Source organism: Lutjanus erythropterus, chromosome 16, assembly GCF_056507025.1.
Source record: "Lutjanus erythropterus isolate fLutEry1 chromosome 16, fLutEry1.hap2, whole genome shotgun sequence".
Classification (NCBI taxonomy): Eukaryota; Metazoa; Chordata; class Actinopteri; order Lutjaniformes; family Lutjanidae; genus Lutjanus; species Lutjanus erythropterus.
In genome coordinates this window covers 27,346,403-27,367,866 of record NC_139332.1, presented here as the reverse complement: position 1 = coordinate 27,367,866, position 21,464 = coordinate 27,346,403, and the positions used below count along the sequence as shown (strand labels likewise).

Sequence of the window (21,464 nt, the reverse complement as noted above, 5' to 3'; positions counted from 1 at the left end):
GTTTATAGTTTCATTTATAAGTTGATGTGCAGTGAAAGCCAGCAAAGTCGATGCTGAACGTAGCTTTTGAATCTGTTAGGAATATAAAAAAAAAAAAAAAAAAAAAAAAAAAAAACACTAATCCAATGACAAATGTAGAACAGGCATTTTTTTTAATTTGAAATAAAATGATACAAGGATTTCACAAAGGTGAGGAGATGTCACAACATATTCTCACCCAGCATTTTGACAAAACAGTATGCTTCTACATTTGATTAAAAAAAGGCTAAGACAAATACCATACCATCATTTAAACTTATAAAACTGAGATTGCACCCTGTTATTTTTACAAACACCTCCATACACGACAGCTCTAATGAAAAAACCTGTAGAGTAAAAGTCAAATGAAGAGGAGTAGCATGTGCATAAAAGACATCGAGCAGAGTGCCTGGTAATCTACAGCTAGTTATCAAAAAACAGGAGGCAGGGGTAGTGTTGTGGGGTGTGGGGAATGTAAATGGAGGACAGGGGAACACAGTGGGGTAAGGGCTCGAGACAAACAGTCCAAACTCTGAACTAAGAGCGGGAACGGGAGCGAGAACGAGACGGGGAGCGGGATTTGGAGCGGGACTCTGAACGAGAGGCGGATCGGGAATGGGAGCGGGCTTTGGCGGGTGAGGGGGAGGCGGATTTGGATTTGGACTTTGATTTAGACCTGGCTCTGGATTTGGACTCAGCAGGCGAGCGTGAACGGGAGCGGGAGCCCCTCTCTGGCTCGCCGCCCTCGTCGTCGCTCTTGGGCGGCTCGCGGCCCTTTGACCCGGATTTCCTGGAGCGATCCTTGATTCCTGATCTAGAACGAGACCTGGAGCGAGAGCGAGATCTGGACCTGGAATCATCCTTCTTGCTCTTCTTCCCTTCTTTCTTGCTCTTTTTGCTCTTGGGGCTGCGACTCCTGCTGCGGTCCTTGTTCTTCTGAGCACCGTTGCTGCGGTCTTCTCCCTCCTTCTTGCTCTTGCTCTTATTCTTCTTGCTACGAGATCGGCTGCGGGAGCGAGAAGCAGCCCTGTGGACAGAATCAGATAAAAGAACTTAGTGTTTGATTCTGTGCCGTGTCCAACTTCCTCATTTTGGGATCAAATAAGAGTCCCAAAATAATGCTAAAAATTGGCCGGTGCATTCATCTATCAGACCACAAATTTATTCTTTTCCAGTAATTGGTTTCACACAATTATAAAAGTACAAGATGACCGTGAGGCAGGTTAAATACAGGCTCGCCTAGATTTGACAGAAATTCTGGCATCAGTCTTTATGCAGGATTCCTAAACTTTTCCAAAGCCAAATTCATGCATTACATGCATTAAAACTAAAAAAAGAAATGACAAGACGTGTTCCAGTTTTTGACTGGTACCATACAAATGCTCAAAACAGAACATTTCCTTTCTTTATCAGATTAAATCAGATGTTATTGTGCTATAAAACAACCAATGTTATCTCTTGTGATAGAAGTCAACAGAAGGGTGACAAGTTAAAGGAAAAAAAAAAATGAAACAAAAGTTTCATGTTTCACATGTCAGCTGTCTAAGCAGACTCTCTAGGCATTGTCTAGGCAATTACTCAACAAATAACTCCTATTAATTAATTTATTTACTTTTCATTTTCAAGCCAATGGTCATTAAACTGCAGTCTCCTGGCACATTAGCCTCCTACTCTATTCCATCAGATTGCGCACATCAGCAAACACTGACAGATCAGACCAATGCACTCATGGTTCAAGTGGAGTCATTTTCATTTTGTGCCAAAAGCCAAAGCATTTAGGCTCTCTGGCTCATTTTTTTTCTTAATCTAACAACCCAACTATTGAGCCAGATAGAGATTAATTATGAAAGTAATGCAGTTACAATTTTGAGCACTTCATTCAAAATACAAACACTAAAATTTAAGGGTTTCTAGCACCCTTAAGAATCCTGTTCATGGCAAGTGGATGAACCATCAGTGGACAGACAGAAAGATCCACTGTGAAAGGCTGTGTAGCTTTGGTCTGCTTAAACTAGTCAACAGTCATAAAACACATTACGAGAGGCTGTGGTCAAACAGCTGTAAATATCAGGCTACTGAGGGGTCACAGGCTACGTGTGACCGGTGCAAGCACCTGTGCACTTTCATGGAAACATCTTTTTATAGAAACATGTGCTCTCATCTTACTGCCAACTAGTTAGAAAGTGCCAGTATCGTAAAGCATCTCAGCAGCTGCCTAGTAAAATCCACATTAAGGTGGGCTGCCATTGATGCTACTCTTTTTTTTCAGGTGTTCAAAAGTAATCCACAAAAACAAGTTCATTTACCCTTAGTGTTTTCTAAGATTTTACAGTTGACTACAGAGATAAAATGTATTTGGCACAATGTAACTCGGTTAAGAGTTTTGTTTTCTCACCTGGAATGGGAGCGGCTGCGACTGCTGCTCTCACTGCGGCTGCGGCTCTTACGAGACCTGCGGCTCCTGGAGCGGGACCTGAGAAAACGCATTGAAAAAATTAGCAATAGTCACATCACAGACCAACTGCCGTGATGATTATTATGTTACAGGCAATACAGGCAAAAGAGCGCAGGGGGTGAGGCAAAACATTCAATGAAATATATACAGGGTCAAAGGCCTAACAAACGTTGAAGACCTAATTCATTTTAAGGCCATTCTGTGACATACAGCATAACTTCCTCATGCACTTCTGCTATATTTATACATATCAGTATGCACCAGGAAGCCAAGTATAAAAAAAGGGAAGTGTCTCACCTGGAACGGCTGCGACTGCGAGAGTAAGAGCGTCGGCGTTTGGCTCCAGGGCGGTCCTCAATGAGCCTGATCTTTCTACCATTGACTTCTGTGCCATCAAGCTTCTCCAGAGCCCTCTTCATGTCAGAGTACAGCCTGAACTCTATCACCCCCTCATTCCTGCGGCCTTTGTGGGTGTCAGCATAGGTCACCTCCCCTGCCTGCCTCATGTAGTCCTTCAGAGAAAAACAAACACACAGTGATCAGAAGAAAAGTTGTGACTTAACTGATATACTTGGCTCAGAAGACATGGTGACAAAAATCAAACAAAGGGGACAAGGGTGCTCACACACTGAATAATAGTGGAAAATTGGTGTGCATGTAAATGTAGTCAGAGTATGACAATCTTCAGAATTTGATACAGGTCATGTAAACAGCATGTTGAATGTAGCATTTTTCTATAAAGACATGTGGTATATGCCAATATTCAGGAGCAGTCTTTGGGCATCTATATGGCTCTGTCAGACAGATCAAAACTTAGTTGCCAACTATTCTTGCAATCGTTTTTCAGGCAAACAGGTATGCATGCATTAGCAGCTTTTCTTTGTCTTTTATTTATGGTGAGTTTTTGACTGCTGGTTGAACAAAACTGCTAGTAGAACCAGTCTCCCACCAATGGAAAACTTTCCTCATGAATTCTTTGATTTATCAGTGGTGAATCTTTGGCAGCCTGCACAGCAGCCATCTACTTTGCAATTCCTTGTAACTAATTTGGAAATGCAACATCCATCAATCTTGTGAAACTGGTCTGACATTTCTAATGCACTGTACTTCTACATTTAAATTTCTGAAGAACTAAACACCAGATAACACTTGGTGCACTACTTATTGTCTTTGGACACGACTTCCCTAACACCTGACATTCAAGAAAAAATAAACAATACATACCTTCAAGTCCTGCCAGCTGCAGCGGCTGGAAAGATTCTCAACAATGAGCCGATAATCTGTCCTTATTGGTGGACCATATCTGTCTCTTCCCCAGCGCCCATATCCACCTTTTAAGGTAACAAGGAAAGGACAGGAAAAAATGAGTACCAAAAAGAAACAGGGGTGGTGTATTTATACTAAACTCCAAGCTACACTCTAAAAAATATGTCATATTCATCTGGGAAAGGGAAACAAAGAAGGGGAAAAGCAAAGGTGAAAAAAGACTTACAAAAAGAAAAAACAAAATTCATTAAAGCGTATTTAAAAAAAAAAATCCTAATTATTTCTTTCTACAAGTTGAAATCTTTATTTAAACCTATACATCACAACTGCAACTTATTCAATTTTGGTTAAGAAAGTTTCAATAGGCCTATCTTCTAAATAAGAAGAAAAAAAGAAAAAACAAATACAAAAACATAACTGATCGAGGAAGTACTTACGGTGAACTAAAGCAAGTTTCTAAGCTATCCTATCTAAAAACATTTCACTGTTACAAAACATGTTCTTGTTTCAGGCACCTATAAGAGCTGAACCCACATCTGTTCCTAACCCCATGGCATCCTCACCACCCGGCCTGGGCCTAATGGGAAAAGCGGTCTTCATTCACAATGGCTCCCTTTTTTGGTCTGCCCAGGGGCCCAGAATGGTCAAACCACACTCTTGGAAAGGGGGGACACCATGGCCAGCAATAGGGGCAGGCAGTCAGCAAAGGACTCTTTCAATTAAAACATTGAGGTTCTTTGTTAAATCTTTACCTTTAAATTGACAATCATTTTATATAAAATAAAAAACGGAATAAGACATCAATAGATTACAAGATATTTGACAATCAAATGGTTATTTTACAGTATTCAAATTAAGACATGTATATCCTGTCCATCAGTAAGCCATTTCCCCATCACACATTCACATGTAACTGCATGTTCAATCCATCAAATGGAAATCCAAGATATTTCTCCAAGTCATTGGTGGCTCTGGTGCACACAAATTTAATCACATTACATGCTGATAAGGACATCTCCTCCCACGCTTATTGTTCAGATGGTGAAAAACCCGTTAAGTGCTGTAGTGAGTGGTGCTCGTACACTGTCTGGCGATGTATTTGCAAGACAATACAAAAACAAAATTGCAATACAGAGACATGCCTGTATGCTAAACAGGCCATTTATAGCCTGGAGGGCTTGTTGAGACCAGAACAATAGCAGAACCTTATGAAATTAAGATGAGGGGGTGTGGATGGGTGTGTGCAATTCAAGGTCAATCGAAACTGAAATGAAAACAAGATGGTTTCATTTAAAGATGCGCAAGCTAAAGGGGGTTGTTCAGTGTATTTGAGGTAAGGTTGTACAAAGCACTTATCTGTATATTGTCATTTACTAACTGCAGTAGATCTGCAGTCTGAATGTGCCAGTTTGGAGAAGCATCAGGAGTATTGGTGAAGGAGGCTAAGCAATGAACTGCTAACCCTCAACAATCTATATCAGTTTAAGAACAAGCTATATGTAGAATATTTTCACCACTTTACCTTGCAGTCAGGCAGGAAACCATTTTTTACAAGCACAAATTATCACTCTCTTGCTCAACTTGAATCAATTGGAAGTTGGAGTTGCTGGTCTACAGCTGCCTTGATTGGTTGGTGCTTGGTGAAGCTGAACTAACCTTTTAAAACACTGATGTCACACAATAACAAAGTAACAAAACAGAAAATATCACTCCTTTGACAAAATGGTACTTTACCTCACAGGCCACAGGAGTTGACTGATTAGTTCATCTTATTTAACAGTGGTTTCCTGTTAGAGAAGACTATCTTACAGCAAAAGTGGCAAAAATGTTCTAAATATGGCATACAGCTTAGTGATATCAATTCTTTTAAGTGTCTAAAATAAATTTTGCTGCTGACCCTGTCCATAACAGCAGTTTCCTATACTGGTGCATGTGCTGCTTTCTTCAAATTGGGGCAGTGTCAAACACTAATGTAGGCAATACACTGCCAAGCAGTAAGTACTCTCATACAGCCCTACCTCAAACATTCTTAACTATCCCTTCATCCCAAAAGAAGAATATACTCTGTTCAGCTACCAGGAAGGGATATTGGGTACCAGTAGTGCTAGATGATACTAAGCTAAACAAAATTACTTATTTTCTACCTCAAAGATTAGTATCAATAACAATATTTTAGTGCTATTGCTGTAGCCTGGTTGCAGACTTCTTAGTTGCTACCCACGTTCAGATTTTTATGACAAATTCATCTGTGACTGATATCAAAACAACATCACCCAACTCAAGATACAACCTACAACAACAAATGTTCCTGTAAAGTATCAGTATCAAGACTTGTAGCTAGAGCTACAATTTCTACTGCGAATACTAGGATATAAAATTGAATGCACATCAGCCACCAAGGACAAGCTTTACATTTTGCCCCTTTGAAATTTAGAGTAATGGTTTCCTGTAATGAATGAAATCCCACATCAATGACATAATTCATGTGAAATTAAATAATACTTCTTTGAACACTTACTTCTTCCACCATAACCTCCATCACGACGGGGTCCCTTGGTGTGCTCCACAATGACCCTTTCTCCACACAGCTCCTTGCCGTTCAAGTCATACACAGCATCATCTGCGTCACGGGGGTCATCAAATTCAACAAACCCATACCTTTATAAAAGAGGAGAACATGTTATCATTTAGAAGAAAGGATTTTAATCATGTTCATAATCAAAAACACATCACGGGTCACTGGCCAAACACACCCACACCCTGATCACTCTGATAAAGCAGTGTTAATATAACAGTTAGGGTCTGCATTTGAAGAATGAAGCAAAGTCGCTTAATTTACTGTCATGAATGACAAAAAAGCAGCAAATTCTTACATAAAAGGGGGAACATGCAAATGTCTGAGCTTTTCCCTTTAAAATAACTGAAACAATTAATTGGAATTGATTATCAGAATAGCTGGAAAACAATATTATTTCAGTCACCTAATTGAATAATCAGCTATTTGTTGCAGCTCTAGATGAAATATGAACATTAAATTTCTCTGGTTAGTTTATTGACATACAAATAAATGCTTTGAAGCAGTTCTGACAATGATCAGAGATAAACAGCTCTGCTGATTCAGTGATCAGATTGTACTTCAGCCTAATCAGCAACAACTGTAAGAATTGTCTCATACTTGAGCAAAATAACTGATTCTACTTTCTCTAATGTGAACAACTATTTGTCCACCTTGGGCACTGTGGTGTGGTAATCAGCATTATTATTATTTTTTAAATTAGCAATTAATGACTATGTAAAATTTATGGTCTTCATTATTCCAGTAATGCCAATAATGAAATTATATGATGATGAGTATTGACAGATTATATATTTTTTAAATTATATTTCACTTCTTGGGCAAAATGCTTCATAAAAGGGAAAGCATGTTTATTAACGTTTCTAATTAACTTTGCTAGTAAAATAAAAAATAAATGACGAGTCAAACCTGCTAGTTGAAATAGTGATATCAGTTAGATTTGGCTCAGTAAGAGCTGTGGATTATTAAATCATCTGCCTTTGCTCACTCCATTTTAGACTCTCTTATTTTCAACCGTAAATGAACTACAGGTATCTATAGACGTCTGTGTATCATAAGGTTATCTTAACAGCATCAGCCATGAGAAGAAGGTATAATTGGTTGTCTGTATCGGCTGTGATAAATCTACATCGTGCATGCCTACAGAAGACTGGTGGTCAAGACAAAACATGCTGCTATAATCTGTCCACACTGGACTTACTGTTGTAAAGCGCACTGTTCACAAAATTCAGAAATTTCGTTGACCAAACCATTACTCATGAACAAGATTGCCATCTTAATCAACGATCAAAATAATAATCCAGCCCTAAATACGGATAGAGGAAGTACGCGTTATCTGAAAGAGACTAGCTCCACCGTTGGTCACTTACGTTTCCTCTAAATCTAGACGTAGAAGCTAACCAGCAGACGATAATAGGAGGACATGCATGTAACTAAAACTTACGTTCGCAATGCAATTTACGACAAAGCGTGCACATTTATAGTACAAAGTACATTCAGTCTAATATTACACACGAGTGTGCCTGAACTTGCACTTGTTTAGCTAACGGTTTGCATGCAGCTTAGTACACACAACCGCCTGTGACATTGCCACGTCTAACATAAGCTAACGTAAATGCAACCGTGGTCGGGACGACGGAAATGTTAGACGGAAGCTCACGAACAAGTCTGTATTTTAACACCGTGACAAGAAAACAAGCAATTGTGAAACACCGAACCTCATTAGCTCATTTTTACGACGATTTTCTTTGGTAAATATTAAGCACACTAGCTAGCTAGGTAGGTTAGCATTAGCAGGCCGTGCCCGCTGTAGCTAGCTAGCTAACGAGGCCCGGACTGCACGGTGCGGCCTGCGCACACGCTGGCTTCAACAACAACGATGATCGACGGACTGGACGTTAACTTACCCATTTTTCAGGTCGACTTCGAGTATCTTCCCGTAGCCTTTGAAAAACCTTTCGACGTCGTTTTCTCTGGCTCTGTAGCTCAGTCTGCCGATGTACACCCTCGACATCTTGTTAGCTTCAGTGCGTTGCTGCCGAAATGCGGGATCCGAACACAGCCGCACGAGCACACACACAGACTAGGCGCGAGGCTGCACGGATACACACGCGCTCCTTTCATACAATAGGTCGCTGCCTCACGGGGGCGTGTTTTCCGGTGCAGTGCATTCTTCTGACCAGAGTTCAGTCTTTCAGGTAGCCGTCTTTACATCTACAAACTACAAATTTTTCAAATCATGCATCTACCTATTGAACTCGATAATTGATTAATCAACTAATTGATTACTAATCTAATGGTTTAAGCTCCAATTTTTATACTGGTAGTTACATTTTTACATCATATTTACATCATAAGTTCCTTTTGTGTTAAAAAAAACCTCATTTTATAAAATAACTGTTAACTTAAGCTGGTAGATAAATGCAAAGGAGTAAAAGTACAATATTTCTCTATGTAGCAGAGTAAAAGTATTAAGTGTTACAAAATGGAAATACCTAATTAAAACTGATACTTAAAGGGGCAGTTCACCCTAAATTAAGTTTCCTCTGACCTTTAGTGTTGTTTACCCGTCTAGATTGTTCTGGTGTGAGTTACAGGGTTTTGGAGGTATCAGACTGTCTGCCTTCTCTCAAATATAATGGGACTAGATGGCACTTGGACATTTGAAAAAAAGTCAACAGCAATACGCTTCTTTCTAGAAATCATGACCTGGTTAATCAAGATAATCCACAGACCTTGTTGTGAGCAGTTCATATAGTAACTACTTTCTTTCTTTGTCAGAATCTACCTTTCTTTCTATTGGAAATAAAACAGGGTAAGACTTAACAGTAAGATGCTTGTATAGGTTAATAGATAATACGCCCCTTCTAAGATACTTATTAACATTCAATTTAGTACATACAAGTGTTAGTAATAGCATGCTAAATATGTTTTAGACTATAAGACATTTATAAGCAGTCTTATAAGAAACAAATAAATAAAATAAAATAAAAGCCTTATGAGTCTCTTATAATTGCTTATAATAGCATGACAAACATGTTTATTCAGATCAAATAACTTACCTCTTATAAACCTTTACTGTTTGTTGTTGCTTTGTTAAAAATTCTACATATTTTCTTATTCATTTATTAGTACTTTATAACGCACAGTGAGGTTATGGGTGTTGTATGACGAGTGCGGTCTTTAAATGTTAAACCTCTTCGTCCCGGATTTTGTGACCTGTCGGTACACGTATGAGCCGCGGTGGGCGGGGCTAATAAAGACAGAGACAAATATCATTACAAACACGCACCAGCTTCTCCTCTATGTGGCGGTTATTTTCATCTTTCAAGGCTAACGCTGATATCTCACAAATATGGCCGCAGAGTTTTAACGTTTTGCCCGCGGAGTGAGTTCACCCTGTCGCTCAGATGTGAAAGAGTGGGGCAACTTTTTGGTTTCAATGGGTTGAAGGACGTTAAGTCGCTCCGGGAGGGAAATAACGGTCCACGACGTTAGCCGAATGTTAGCTTCTCAGCAACAGGTCGGCGAGTTGGTCAACTTCAGTTAACTGACTCACGGTAATGGAGCGCTCGACTTTCTCCAAGTATTCCTGGATCGATTTCGTCTTCTCTGTGGTCGGCGTGTGCACTTTCTTGGTGGACTGGGGCTCCGACGTGTGGGTGGCCGCCGAGTTTTACTGCCGGGGGGACTTCTTCTGGTTCGGGGTGCTGGTCGGCCTCATGGTCCTGTCGTCTGTCGTGGTCCAGATGTTCAGCTGGTTCTGGCTCAAGTATGACCGGGAGCTGCCGGGGTTCAGAGCTCAGACCGAGGGAGGGACCGTGCTGTTCGGGGACCAAGTGAAGCTCTCCTGCCTGTTACATGTGCTGCAGCTGGGATTCCTCTGCAGGTAGACCAAATAACTGTGTTAATGTTACAAAAGTCATCATATCATAATAATAATGCAGACCGTCCAGCTAAGTTAATCACTTGGCTGGTGTATTTCAGTAGTAGGGGAGAGTGGGACATCTTGTCACACTTTTTGCTGTCCCTCAGTACATCAGTATATTTTCCAAATCGAAGAGACACTGCAGTTCACCCCAAAATAAAAAAAATACATATTTTCTCCCTGGCCTGTACAGCTGTTTATCCATCTAGTTGCAGAGTTTTGAAAATATCGGCAGTAGAGATGTCTGCCTTCTCTCCAATATAATGGGACTACATTGCAGTCCACTTGTGGTGCTCAGAATATCTAAGAATAAATTTGAAAAAATCAAACTACAAAAGAAAAAAAAATAAAAATATTTAGATATCACCTTCTGGTGTCATAGGTATAACCAGTGTGACAACTTACCTGTATAACAGGGCGCCCCATTCTCCCCTACTGTGAATGTTAGTCAGACTGATTATGGTTTCTCAACATGTGCAGTGTTTCGACAGGTTACAACACCCAGCCCATGTGAAGCAAACACGCTTGAGTCCTGACACAATTGAAATAATGCTCTGTAGAGATGTCCCCAGGCACAAGCGCCTTTGCTGCTGGAATATTTCTCTCTGTACCTATTTATAAAAAACTGGAGAGTCCTGCAGAGAGGTTCAGACGAGAAAATAGGTAACTAATATTTGACAGGTGCTGTGAACATGAATGCAAATGACAGGCGTGGCAGAAGAGAACTGAATGCATACAATGCAGAAATAATGAGTTAATGACTTATGAAATGCTCAAAACATGGATGAGTTGGTGCTGTTATTGGGCAAAAGTTCCATGTTAACTTTTAAGGATAATGTAATTAAGTGGTTCTCAATTTTTTTTTCATCATTTTATTTCCTACTGTATAAATTGCACAATAAAAGTCCCTGGTATTTTGTTAGCTAAAAGTTTTTATTATGAAGCAGCCAAATCCACCTTAAAGCAAACATAACACAGTAAATTAAAGCAGATACCTGAAAGAAGCAAACAAAGGATAGAAACTAAACTTCAAACCACAGAGATTCAGTTCAGTTCAGCTACAAAAACTGAACACACGGACATTTTTAAAAACCTCTGTCTCTCTGCTGTACTGCAAATACATGAGTTGGGTCTCTGTTTTCCAGCACATATGAGGAAAAAAATACAAAAAGGCCAACTCAGAACCACTGATGTGATTGAAGTGGTCTGAGAGAAAATTAAACTTCTGTTCCTGCTGTTGGTTCTGATTCAGGCTTTAGAAAATCCAGGTCGGTAAAACAGTTGATTGTTGACTTTCATTCCCACAACATCAGTATTTGATAAGCTTGGAATGAGACTCAGCAAACAACTATCTTTCTCTGGAATTGCTGAGTATGTTTTGCATGGATTTGATCATTTCTGTGAATCTGTGTGTCACGTAACAGCCCTTCTCTGACATATTCATCCATGTAGGCACATCTCCGCCATACGCCAAGGATTCAGGGTTTGGTGGCGGAAACAGGAAGGCTCAGAGTACGCCGTTTACCTGACACATGACCTCAGCATGCTCCGGCTCATCGAGACGTTCTGTGAGAGTGCTCCTCAGCTCACCCTGATGATCTATGTGATGCTGCGGACAAACAAGGCCAGGACTGTCCAGTGTGAGTTCTCTTTCATCTGATTTACTTCCACCCAACAAGCAAACTTCTACAATTGATCTTTGTCACAGCAGCCATGTTGACATGAAATAGTTGGGTAAAAACAGGTGTTATCTAGTGTCGCAGGGCCTTTCCAGTTAGCCAGCATGCATATCAGCATCTCGACTCTGTTTGACCTGAATGGAACTGTAATTAGTATTATTGGTAAGACTTGTGTTTACGCTGCTATTTCATGTCATTATGGCTGCTGTGAAAAACATCAGTCGAGGGTTGTGTTTAGCATGTGAATCAATGTTTCCAAAGTTGAGGTTTAACAGCACGCTATCTGGGTTGTGGTAAGTCAGCACACTTCCTCATGGTTTCAACACTGATGGTTTTAACTTCTGTGTTCGCAGTTGTGAGCATCGCTGCATCGACCATTTCCATAGCGTGGATGGTGGTGGATTACCACCGCTCCCTGCGCTCCTTCCTCCCAGACAAAGCCAAGCAGGGCTGGGGTTCCTCTTTAATCTACTTCCTGTGGAACTTGCTGCTAATTGCCCCACGTGTGGCAGCCGTCGCCCTCTTTGCCTCTGTTCTGCCTGGGTGCATCGCTGCACATTTCCTGTTGCTGTGGCTCATCTTCGTGATGTGGGCCTGGCGACAGGGGACCGACTTCATGGACAGCGTCAGCGGGGAGTGGCTCTACCGTGCCACCGTGGGGCTCATCTGGTACTTCAGCTGGTTTAATGTTGCAGAGGGTCGGACCAGAGGCAGGAGCATCATCTACCACACCTTCATCACCACTGATGGAGGCATCCTGCTGGCGACGTGGTGGTGTTACAGAGACCCTGTCCAAACTGAGTCCTACGCCCTCGCTCTGCTCATCACTCTGCCTTTCACCTACCTCGTGGGACTGCTCTTCAAAGCCGTCTATTATATCTGCTTCCACCCCAAGCTGTGGAGGCCCCCGGTGAGGGAGCCAGGACTGCGCGATGATCTGCCCGATGCAGAAGTGTCCTTCAGAGACTTTTCCATCCAGGACGGCACCCCGTCGTCCCAGCTTTTGAACAAACGGATGGCCTGCCATGCCACTCATTTTTACTCCAAGCAAACAGTCACTAGAAACACTGAGAGCACCAACAGAGTGTGACGTCTGACTTGTGTCACAGTCGACCATGTACTACTGATAAATGTTACCTTCTGTGGTTGTGACAGAGTGCAACAATCTCTCTTTAGACTGTCTCCTGTTTGTGCTGCGATTTAACCATATACTGTAAACCAAAATACAGGCTCAAAAACAGTAGAGCCGCAATGATAAATTGATTTGATTTGATTGACTTTACTAAAGCTTTTTTCTATTATTTTCTTTTTTTTTTTTTTTTGCTCCCTAATATCAGTATCAACATCCAGCCAAAAATCCACTATCAGTTGGGCTCTACTCACAATAGTTGTTAAGTTCTCCTCGCAGGATTTTTGGTTCTCCTCACACTTGCAGGCTTTTACTTGACATGGTGTAATTAGTTTGTTGTTATGCCGACTTTTGCTGTTACAATCTTCTTGCACTTCTCAATTGTAACCCTGTTGGGTTTTTTTTTTTGTACATCTGATCCTCAGACCAAACCACTTCAACACTACTGAAGCTGCTCCCCTTTCGGGAACAGACTCCTCCTCCGAAGACCCTGTAGCGATGTTTCGCTCTCAGCCTTGCTTGTTGCCGCTGTGCTTAACGGTACGATGTAATTACGTCAACAACTCAGAATATTGCCATAATTACGATATGAATTGTTTTATCATAGAAAAAAATACAGATATTATCATGAACGATATAATATGGCACACAATCAATTGAAAAACTGTTAAAATAACTGTCAATAACTGTTTTTTTTACTAATCCAACACATGAAGTGCCTGACAAATCAAAATACTTGAGTATACAAATATGCAGCCAATGCCAAACAAACATTATCTCTGTTTACAAATTCATGTTTTTTCACATCCATTTTCTTATTTTGTAATTCTACTTGAAACTTGGTTAATATGTTAAGCTACTGTCAGACTATTTCTATACTAAAGTGAAGTGTAATTTTATTTGATTTCCTATCATGTATTTTACTATCTTTTCATATGCTGGAGACTTTTTTCATACATACTTTGTGACTATATGGGTTTGCTGCTGTTGTGATAACGCCTTGTATTTCCAAAATACAAAAATAACCTTGTTTTTTTGACAAGCTATATAATAGATAACATAAACAAATTGTGTCCTCAATAAAATACTGACTAATAATAGTAATAATGCAATAGTAATCATAATGTTTTGAACATTATTCTGCTTAATTTTGAAAGGCTTGATTAACTCCAAACAGGTCTGACAATCTCCTGAATTTATGTAGTTTATCTCTACATTTAAATTCATTTGCAAAAACGATGAATATTGGATTTCTGGGGTTTTTACACAATGACAACAAGGGCTTTCTAAACTTGTATGATACATTTTTGTTGTTGTTTGTTACAGCTGCTGCTACTAGAACCAACTGAAGGACTTTGAATGTAGATTTGACCATAAGCTCTGCTTTTATAATTTCTGTGTTGTTACTGTGCGGAACTTTGGAAGCCCGTTTATGTTGATGTGATGGGAAAAAAGATCATGTAAATCATTATGATGAGAAACTTTGTTAAAATAATTTTTTCAAGATACTAAGTCATTATTTTGAGAAATTTTGTCATCATTTTGAGACGCTAATTCATTTTGAGAAAAATTCTCATTGTTTTATTTTATTTTATTTATTAGTTTTCATTTTATTTTGAGATACTAACTAAATACTAACTCAGTATTTTGAGAAAGCTTCTCGTTATAACGTACTAACTCATCATTTTGAGATATTAACTCAATATTTTGACACACTAACTCATGTTGGGATACAGACTCATTATTTTGAGAGTTTCTTTTTATTTTGAGGTACTAACTTGTTGTAAAGACTTACAGATCTTTTATTTTTTAGCATATTGGCAGAAATGGGCTTCCATATGTAAGACTTCTTTTAGAGCACTCAACAGGGAACTAGTTTTTATTGATGATGTAAAGTAAGTCAAGTGTTTTATTTCTTTACATGTCTGTTTTGACAGTAGGTGTCATCACTGTTGCTTAAGGTGTCGTAAACTTTAGGTAGTGTGGGTACTTTTGCTCACTCATAAAGTGTTTGTTTAGCTTGTTTTATTGTCACATGTCAAACGTCTGTTTACTTTAGTATCAGTTCAGACTTGAACATTGTCAAAACATCCTTTTTTTTCTCTCAGTGTGATGAGTGAAACCGTACGACACGTAGACAGTCAACATTATTTCAGATGAAGCATGTTTTATTTAAATCTTTGTCCTAAAAGTTCACTCAAGTTGCTGTTTTATTTTATATGTTTTTTTTCACTTCTTTGTTCATTTCTGCAAAGTGTTGTAGATCTTTGCCACATACTCTGCTGAACCAAAAGTCAAGGTCGCAGCTGGTTGTTAATCTTTTACCTCATTAGCATGTGCAATTATTAAAGTGGTAACACTGTTGGATTTATCTGTTTTAACTTGTGTTTTTCTGTTGCAGACATTTGATGAACTGTGTCTTACTTGTGTGGTGATTTTACCGCTCAGTTTCTGCTTTCTTTACAGTGCCACAACTTGATTCAAATATGGGAATACTATACGGCTTAAGTGTTAAAGTGACAGTTTTATGTATGTAGTACTGATGGTAGTGCTCATGTTAGTACAGTTAGTGTGCCTTTAAGGAGTCATGTAAGTCTGTAGGAAGGCCTCTTTGTAGGAGGAGTTACAAACTATTTAAATTGTGAACTTTGTCTCTTTGGTTTCATTTGTCTCTCAAACACTTTAAGGTTATTGAATGACTTGCAAACAGCTCTGAATTATGTAACTCCACCAGAAGCTGACTGTTTAAGGGGAACTGAGAGACGTTTAGTTTGACAGACACAATGGGTGTGTTCAAATACTCCCCGGTGGACTTCCTCTTCACTTGCTTGGGTCTGGTGTTCCTATTGCTCGACATTGGGCTGGATGTATTTGCTGTTGTGAGTTTCTACCAGGAAAAGGCCTACGTGTCCCTTGGTATCCTGCTGCTGTTTCTTGTGGGCTCGTCCATTCTTGTCCAGGCCTTCAGCTGGCTGTGGTACAGCTATGAGGGCTATAAGAGGGAGACGACCGTTGAGAATTGCCTGACCCAGAGCCAGCTCAAACTTCTCCATGTGCTGCAGCTGGGAATCTACTTCAGGTATGTGCATGCCTCGCGTGCTGTAATTATCTTGTTGTGGTTGGAGTGCTTCTGTTGTGACCTGCAGTGTGTGTGAAAAGCTTGGTGTGAATGCAGGGAACTAACATGAGGGCTGTTTGCATGAAAAAGCAAGTTTACATGTGTGCCTCTTATCTGAGAGCTCCACCCTTATGTTTATGGAAGGTAATTTCTGCTAATGTGACTGAAATAAGTTCCTGTAAGCCATTATTGTAAGAAGCTTTCTTGAAATAATGCCTTAGTTTCTAAAAATAATGAGAAAGCTCCTTTAAAATATTGAGCTATTGTCTCAAAATAATGAGAAACTTTATCAAAATAATGACTTAAATACTAGATAATGAGTTAGAATCTCAAAAAAATGATTTATAATATATTTTGTTCTTCAACATGGGCAGATATGGACTTCCATACAATCACTGACCTGTTCATGAAAATCCATTTGGTGGAAATGCAAAGTAAATTATTTGAATGGAGCCTTATAGATTACATAATATGCTTTATTTCCTCTTAATGGTTTATGGGATATGTTATTGTAATGGGTGCAGCAGCTTCAAGCTAATAATAAATAACTAAATAAACTTAAATATTAAGTCATTATTTTGAGATAAGTAATGACTTACAGGATCTTTTTTCCTTCACATTGGCAGAAATAGTCTTACATATCTAGTCACTCACCTGTTCATGAAAATCCATTTAGGGGAAACGCAAAGTAAATAATCTGAATGAAATATTATGGATTACATCATCTGTTTCATTTCCTCTTAGGACTGGTTTTCTTTCTGTCGTACTCTTCAGTATGTGTGAAAGGCTGGGTGTGAATACAGTGAACTCACCTGTGTTTAACCTGTCAAAGCTGGTGGTTTCACTTTTACATGTGTGTTTTTTATTATCTGAGAGCTCCACCCTTCATATTTATGGAAGCCCGTTTGTGCCAATGTGATGAAAAAGATCCTGTAAACCATCATAATGAAAAGTTTTGACTTAGTATATCAAAAAATTGAGTCACTATCTCAAAATAATGACTTAATGTTACGAATTACATGATCTTTTTTTCCCTTCACAATGGCAGACTTCCATGCATCACCTGTTCATGAAAATTCATGTATTTAAACTGTAAAGTAAATAATCTGAATGGAACGATTACGCAGCACTATTTATGGAAGCCGAATTCTGCCTATATGATGAAAAAAAGATCCTGTAAGTCATTCTTATGAAAAACTTTTGACTTCGTATATCACAATAATTACATAGTATCTCAATATAATGGCTTAGTATCTCAAAATCATGGGTTATTTTCTCAAAATAATGGGAAACTTCTATGATTTTGAGAAAGTTATTCATTAAAATTATTTATAGGATATATTTTTTCTTCACATTGGCAGAAATGAGCCTCCATACGTATTTACTAAGCCATTCATGAAAATTCATTTACTGGAAGTGCAAAGGAAATAATCATAATTCATACCGCACAGTAGCTGCCTTCCAAACTAGGGCAATGTGCATATTGTGTCATTTTAGCCTACAGTGAACACTTCATTTTTGAAACTAAAAGCAAGTAATGGAACAAAACACAACATTAAGTCATTTTCTCCTTTTATTTTCTTTAAAGGGTGAATAAGAGGATATTTTATTGTAATGGTGGACTTCTTTGTGCGTACAAGTGGGTTTTTTTTTTATGCAGATGCATTTTTGTGACCACAACGGAAATTAACAGAAACGGGAGTCATACCACAGCTTCCTTCTTTGCAGTGGTAGTCTTCATCTAATGACTTTGCAGTAGGCTATAAGCTGAAAAGCACAATGGTGCAAAGGTAGACTTGAAAGACAAAGCCTAAAGATCTGACAACTCCCTGAATAACTGCTGCCTTTCACTTGTATTTGTTAAGATAACAGGTTGGACTCTTTCCACACAGACTGTCTAGATGTTTGCATTTGGCTTTCAAATAACTGTCTAGACCACAATGCTCCAGTCTCAGCCTGGTTTTAACAACATCATCCCTTCTCCCAGATTCTTATCATCCACCTCCCAAAAGAAATCCAAATTAATGTCCTTTACATGATGGTTCTGTTAGTGTACCTTATTTTTAGGTTATATGTGGTAATTTCAATGATTTTAACTGTTTTCTATACCACAACCTTTTCTTCTCAGGCACGCAGGAGTCGTAGAGATCTCTGTACGCAGCTTCTTCACGAAGCTCAGTAGCCCCGAGGATTTTGCAGTGTACCTGAGCCACGATCTCAGCATGCTGCGGCTCATAGAGACGTTCTCGGAGAGCTCCCCTCAGCTCGTCCTCATGCTCACTATCATTCTGCAGCGGGGCCAGCTCGATCCTGTCACAGGTGCAGTACCTCACTCACATCTCAGAGCTATGGGCAGTGCACATTGAACTACAACTATAAATTTGTCGTTTTAAAAATCGTTCTAACTCAAGTGGATGTTGGAATCTGGACTGTAACATTTTGGAAAATCGTTGCCAGCAAACACAGTTTTTAGCTGCACCTACAAATGCAAGTTAAGACTCTACCATGCAAAGAGAAAGCCACATATCAACATCATCCAGGAACGCTGCAGACTTCTCTGACCTGAGCTCATCTGAGATGGACTGACACAAAGTGTAAAAGTGTGCTGTGGTCTGATGAGTCCACATTGCAGATTGTTTTTTGAAATCAAAGACTATGTCAGCTGGACTAAAGAGGAGAAGGACCAGAGTAATTTGTCTGTAATTCTTGTCTGGGACAAAAACAACAGCGGGAAAAGCCTCCTCAAACTTTACAATAGTAACACTGACATAAAGAAGGAAGTGGCCTGATTATTATGTCAGAATGGTCCGACCCTGATTTCTTCAAAGTAATTTCCCTTTTCTACGAACTATTGACAGCAATACTACAAAAATGTACAGAAGTGAAAGTGTATTTAATAGTTTTAACACACTAAAAAAAGTCTGCTTCATTTATTCCTGTTTAGCCTCTCTAACGATGACTTCTTCTCTTCAGTGTTGAAGGCCATCGGGTCAGCTTCGGCCGTCGCCTGCAGTGTGACCATGTACCACCGCTCCCTGCGCTCCTTCCTGCCCGACAAGGCGAAGCAGCAGATGGCCTCATCGGTGGTCTACTTTCTCTGGAACCTGCTTCTCATCACGTCTCGCCTCACCGCCCTCGCCCTCTTCGCCTCCGTGCTGCCCTGCTTCATCTTCACCCACTTCTTTTGCTCTTGGTTGGTGTTGTTCTTCTTCGTCTGGCTGTCTGGGACTGACTTCATGGAAAGCCCTTGTGGAGAATGTCTTTACCGAGCCACCGTAGGCCTCATCTGGTATTTCGACTGGTTTAATGTGGTCGAGGGGAGGACGAGGAACAGGACTCTGCTCTATCATGGGTACATACTGCTGGATATTTGCCTCCTCAGCAGTTTGTGGTGCTGGAAGATGATCACAGAACCACCTTATTTTAACATATCACCCTTCTATGCCAAAATCACAGCTGCTTGTGTTGTTGCAGTTTATATAATTGGTCTCATTTTTAAGTTAATATATTACAAGTTCTACCACCCAAATCTTTCTAAAAAGGACCTAAAAGGGGACCCCACTGAAAAGTCCCAAACTGTACAAATAATCCCTCTAGATGAGCCAGACTTCCCTGTCATGTTGGCCACAGACACAGACGTTGAAGATCGCATCGGGCCGAGTCCACCACCACCAGCAGCCGAGACCAGACGCTGCAATAAAAGAATGAGGAAGCTGGCTGAGAACTTCTACTCCTGACCTGCATCGCCTGACATCCACCACACATGGACGTAAGAAAGACTGAGTCATGTAGACTCTGAGTGGACCAGTCTGATTAAGAGGACTATGACCTATGATAAACCACCTCATGGGAGACGACTTAGCAAGTCTCCAGCAACATCTCTTAAACATCTGACCAATGTCCTAAAAGGGGGCAGGACTTAAGAATATTTAATGTACTCTCCTCTTGAAAACAGCCTCCCCACTAATATCTCAGAACAATATAAAAACACTGAAAGGCACTACAACACATTTAAAAGAACTTTATGTAAATAATTATTTTAAAATGGCTTACATTTTATAATATAAATCCTTAATATTTTCAGGCATTATTTTATTTTATAGTCACTAAAGGAGCAACATGTAGCACTTGCAAAAATGCAAAACTGTGAACAATAATGAGAAATATATTAATGGAGCCTACCTGCCAGACTCCATTATCAAATTGCTTACTTTAACTGTTAAAAGCATCTGTGCCTTTTACAAGATTATTAATAATTTCTTAGGACTCAAACAGACACTTACTCATTCTGCAAACATTCTGGATTAATTTGAACTCTAGTTAACAAGCAAACAAAACAGTTCTTCCAGGCTGTAATAGAGATTTTAAAGGGGGACACTGCAGCTACAGCACTCATGTCACAAGTATATTCATCAAAGTTAACATATTAGATTATTCTCCTTTAAAAGATTAAATGTTTATATGATGTGTTAATTTATGTTCCTCATTGAAACGTGTTGATTTTTTTTTTTTCTACATATGTATCGTACTTTATTTTTATAAAAATGTTCGGGAAAAAAAAACTAAACAAATGTTAGGGATGTAACAAGATATCAAATATCACTATTAAAAAAATGTCTCACTAATGTACCAGACTGTGACTACATATATACATATATATATATATATGTATTCTTTGCACATGCTGTCTTGGCTGTCTACTTTTATTTTGTTAAAGAGGGAGAGCCAAAGCACTTTAAGCTAAAGTTGTAATATTTCTTTTTAAATATTGTGTCTTTTTTTTTTTTTTTTTTTTTTTTTATCAAAGTATTACTATACCGAGACTTTTGATATCATTACATCCCTATTAAATTTTCTTACTTCCAGTCATTATCTTTACATAGTAGCTTTTATTGATGGTGGCAGAGTCCGCCATTCCAGCACTGGATTCAGATTGCCTACCTAACAGCTGCCCTCTTTCAGCTTAGCAACATTCCTCATCGAGAACCTGACTTCCGTGGAAATGTTTTAAAGATTATATTTATACTACATGTCAATTTATGTCATTGTATTTTTTACACTAATAAATAATAAACAGAAACTTGAGTCTGAAACATTTTTTAAATTTATTTACACTGTATTGAGTGTCTTGGGTACACAGGAAAACCTTACAGGACTGTGTCGAGGCCCCAAACAGCTACTGTGGGGAAAATAGTGATTACTGTAATTAAATTAGCATTGATTATTATGAGTGTTCAGTTTACAGGATCACATTCAGGCTCTCTACATGACCCTATGTGGCCTCACAGATTCTTGA

General features: G+C 39.3%; 3 protein-coding genes across 5 annotated transcripts; 2 read left to right on the top strand and 1 right to left on the bottom strand.

Moving 5' to 3' along the window:
* Positions 1 to 135: 135 nt before the first annotated feature.
* srsf4 (serine and arginine rich splicing factor 4) lies at positions 136 to 8,410 on the bottom strand. 3 transcript variants are annotated; one of them, XM_084738609.1, is made up of 6 exons: positions 8,222 to 8,410; positions 6,258 to 6,397; positions 3,698 to 3,804; positions 2,771 to 2,985; positions 2,414 to 2,491; positions 136 to 1,045 (listed from the first exon to the last, which is right to left on the bottom strand). In XM_084738609.1, the coding sequence occupies exons 1-6, from the start codon at positions 8,326 to 8,328 to the stop codon at positions 556 to 558; spliced, it is 1,137 nt and encodes a 378-aa protein (XP_084594735.1). In that variant the 5' UTR covers positions 8,329 to 8,410; the 3' UTR covers positions 136 to 555. The 3 variants fall into 3 exon arrangements, with proteins under 3 accessions (XP_084594735.1, XP_084594736.1, XP_084594737.1); XM_084738610.1 differs by lacking the exon at positions 8,222 to 8,410 and adding an exon at positions 4,255 to 4,451; XM_084738611.1 differs by lacking the exon at positions 8,222 to 8,410 and adding an exon at positions 4,303 to 4,451.
* Positions 8,411 to 9,513: 1,103 nt separating this feature from the next.
* On the top strand, positions 9,514 to 14,506 carry xkr8.3 (XK related 8, tandem duplicate 3). Its single transcript, XM_084739876.1, has 3 exons — positions 9,514 to 10,203; positions 11,695 to 11,882; positions 12,275 to 14,506. Exons 1-3 carry the CDS (start codon positions 9,878 to 9,880, stop codon positions 13,009 to 13,011), a joined length of 1,251 nt encoding a protein of 416 aa, XP_084596002.1. The 5' UTR covers positions 9,514 to 9,877; the 3' UTR covers positions 13,012 to 14,506.
* A 302-nt stretch (positions 14,507 to 14,808) lies between these two features.
* LOC146313221 (XK-related protein 8-like) lies at positions 14,809 to 20,680 on the top strand. Its single transcript, XM_084739378.1, has 3 exons — positions 14,809 to 16,129; positions 18,297 to 18,487; positions 19,142 to 20,680. Exons 1-3 carry the CDS (start codon positions 15,834 to 15,836, stop codon positions 19,903 to 19,905), a joined length of 1,251 nt encoding a protein of 416 aa, XP_084595504.1. The 5' UTR covers positions 14,809 to 15,833; the 3' UTR covers positions 19,906 to 20,680.
* Positions 20,681 to 21,464: the final 784 nt, after the last annotated feature.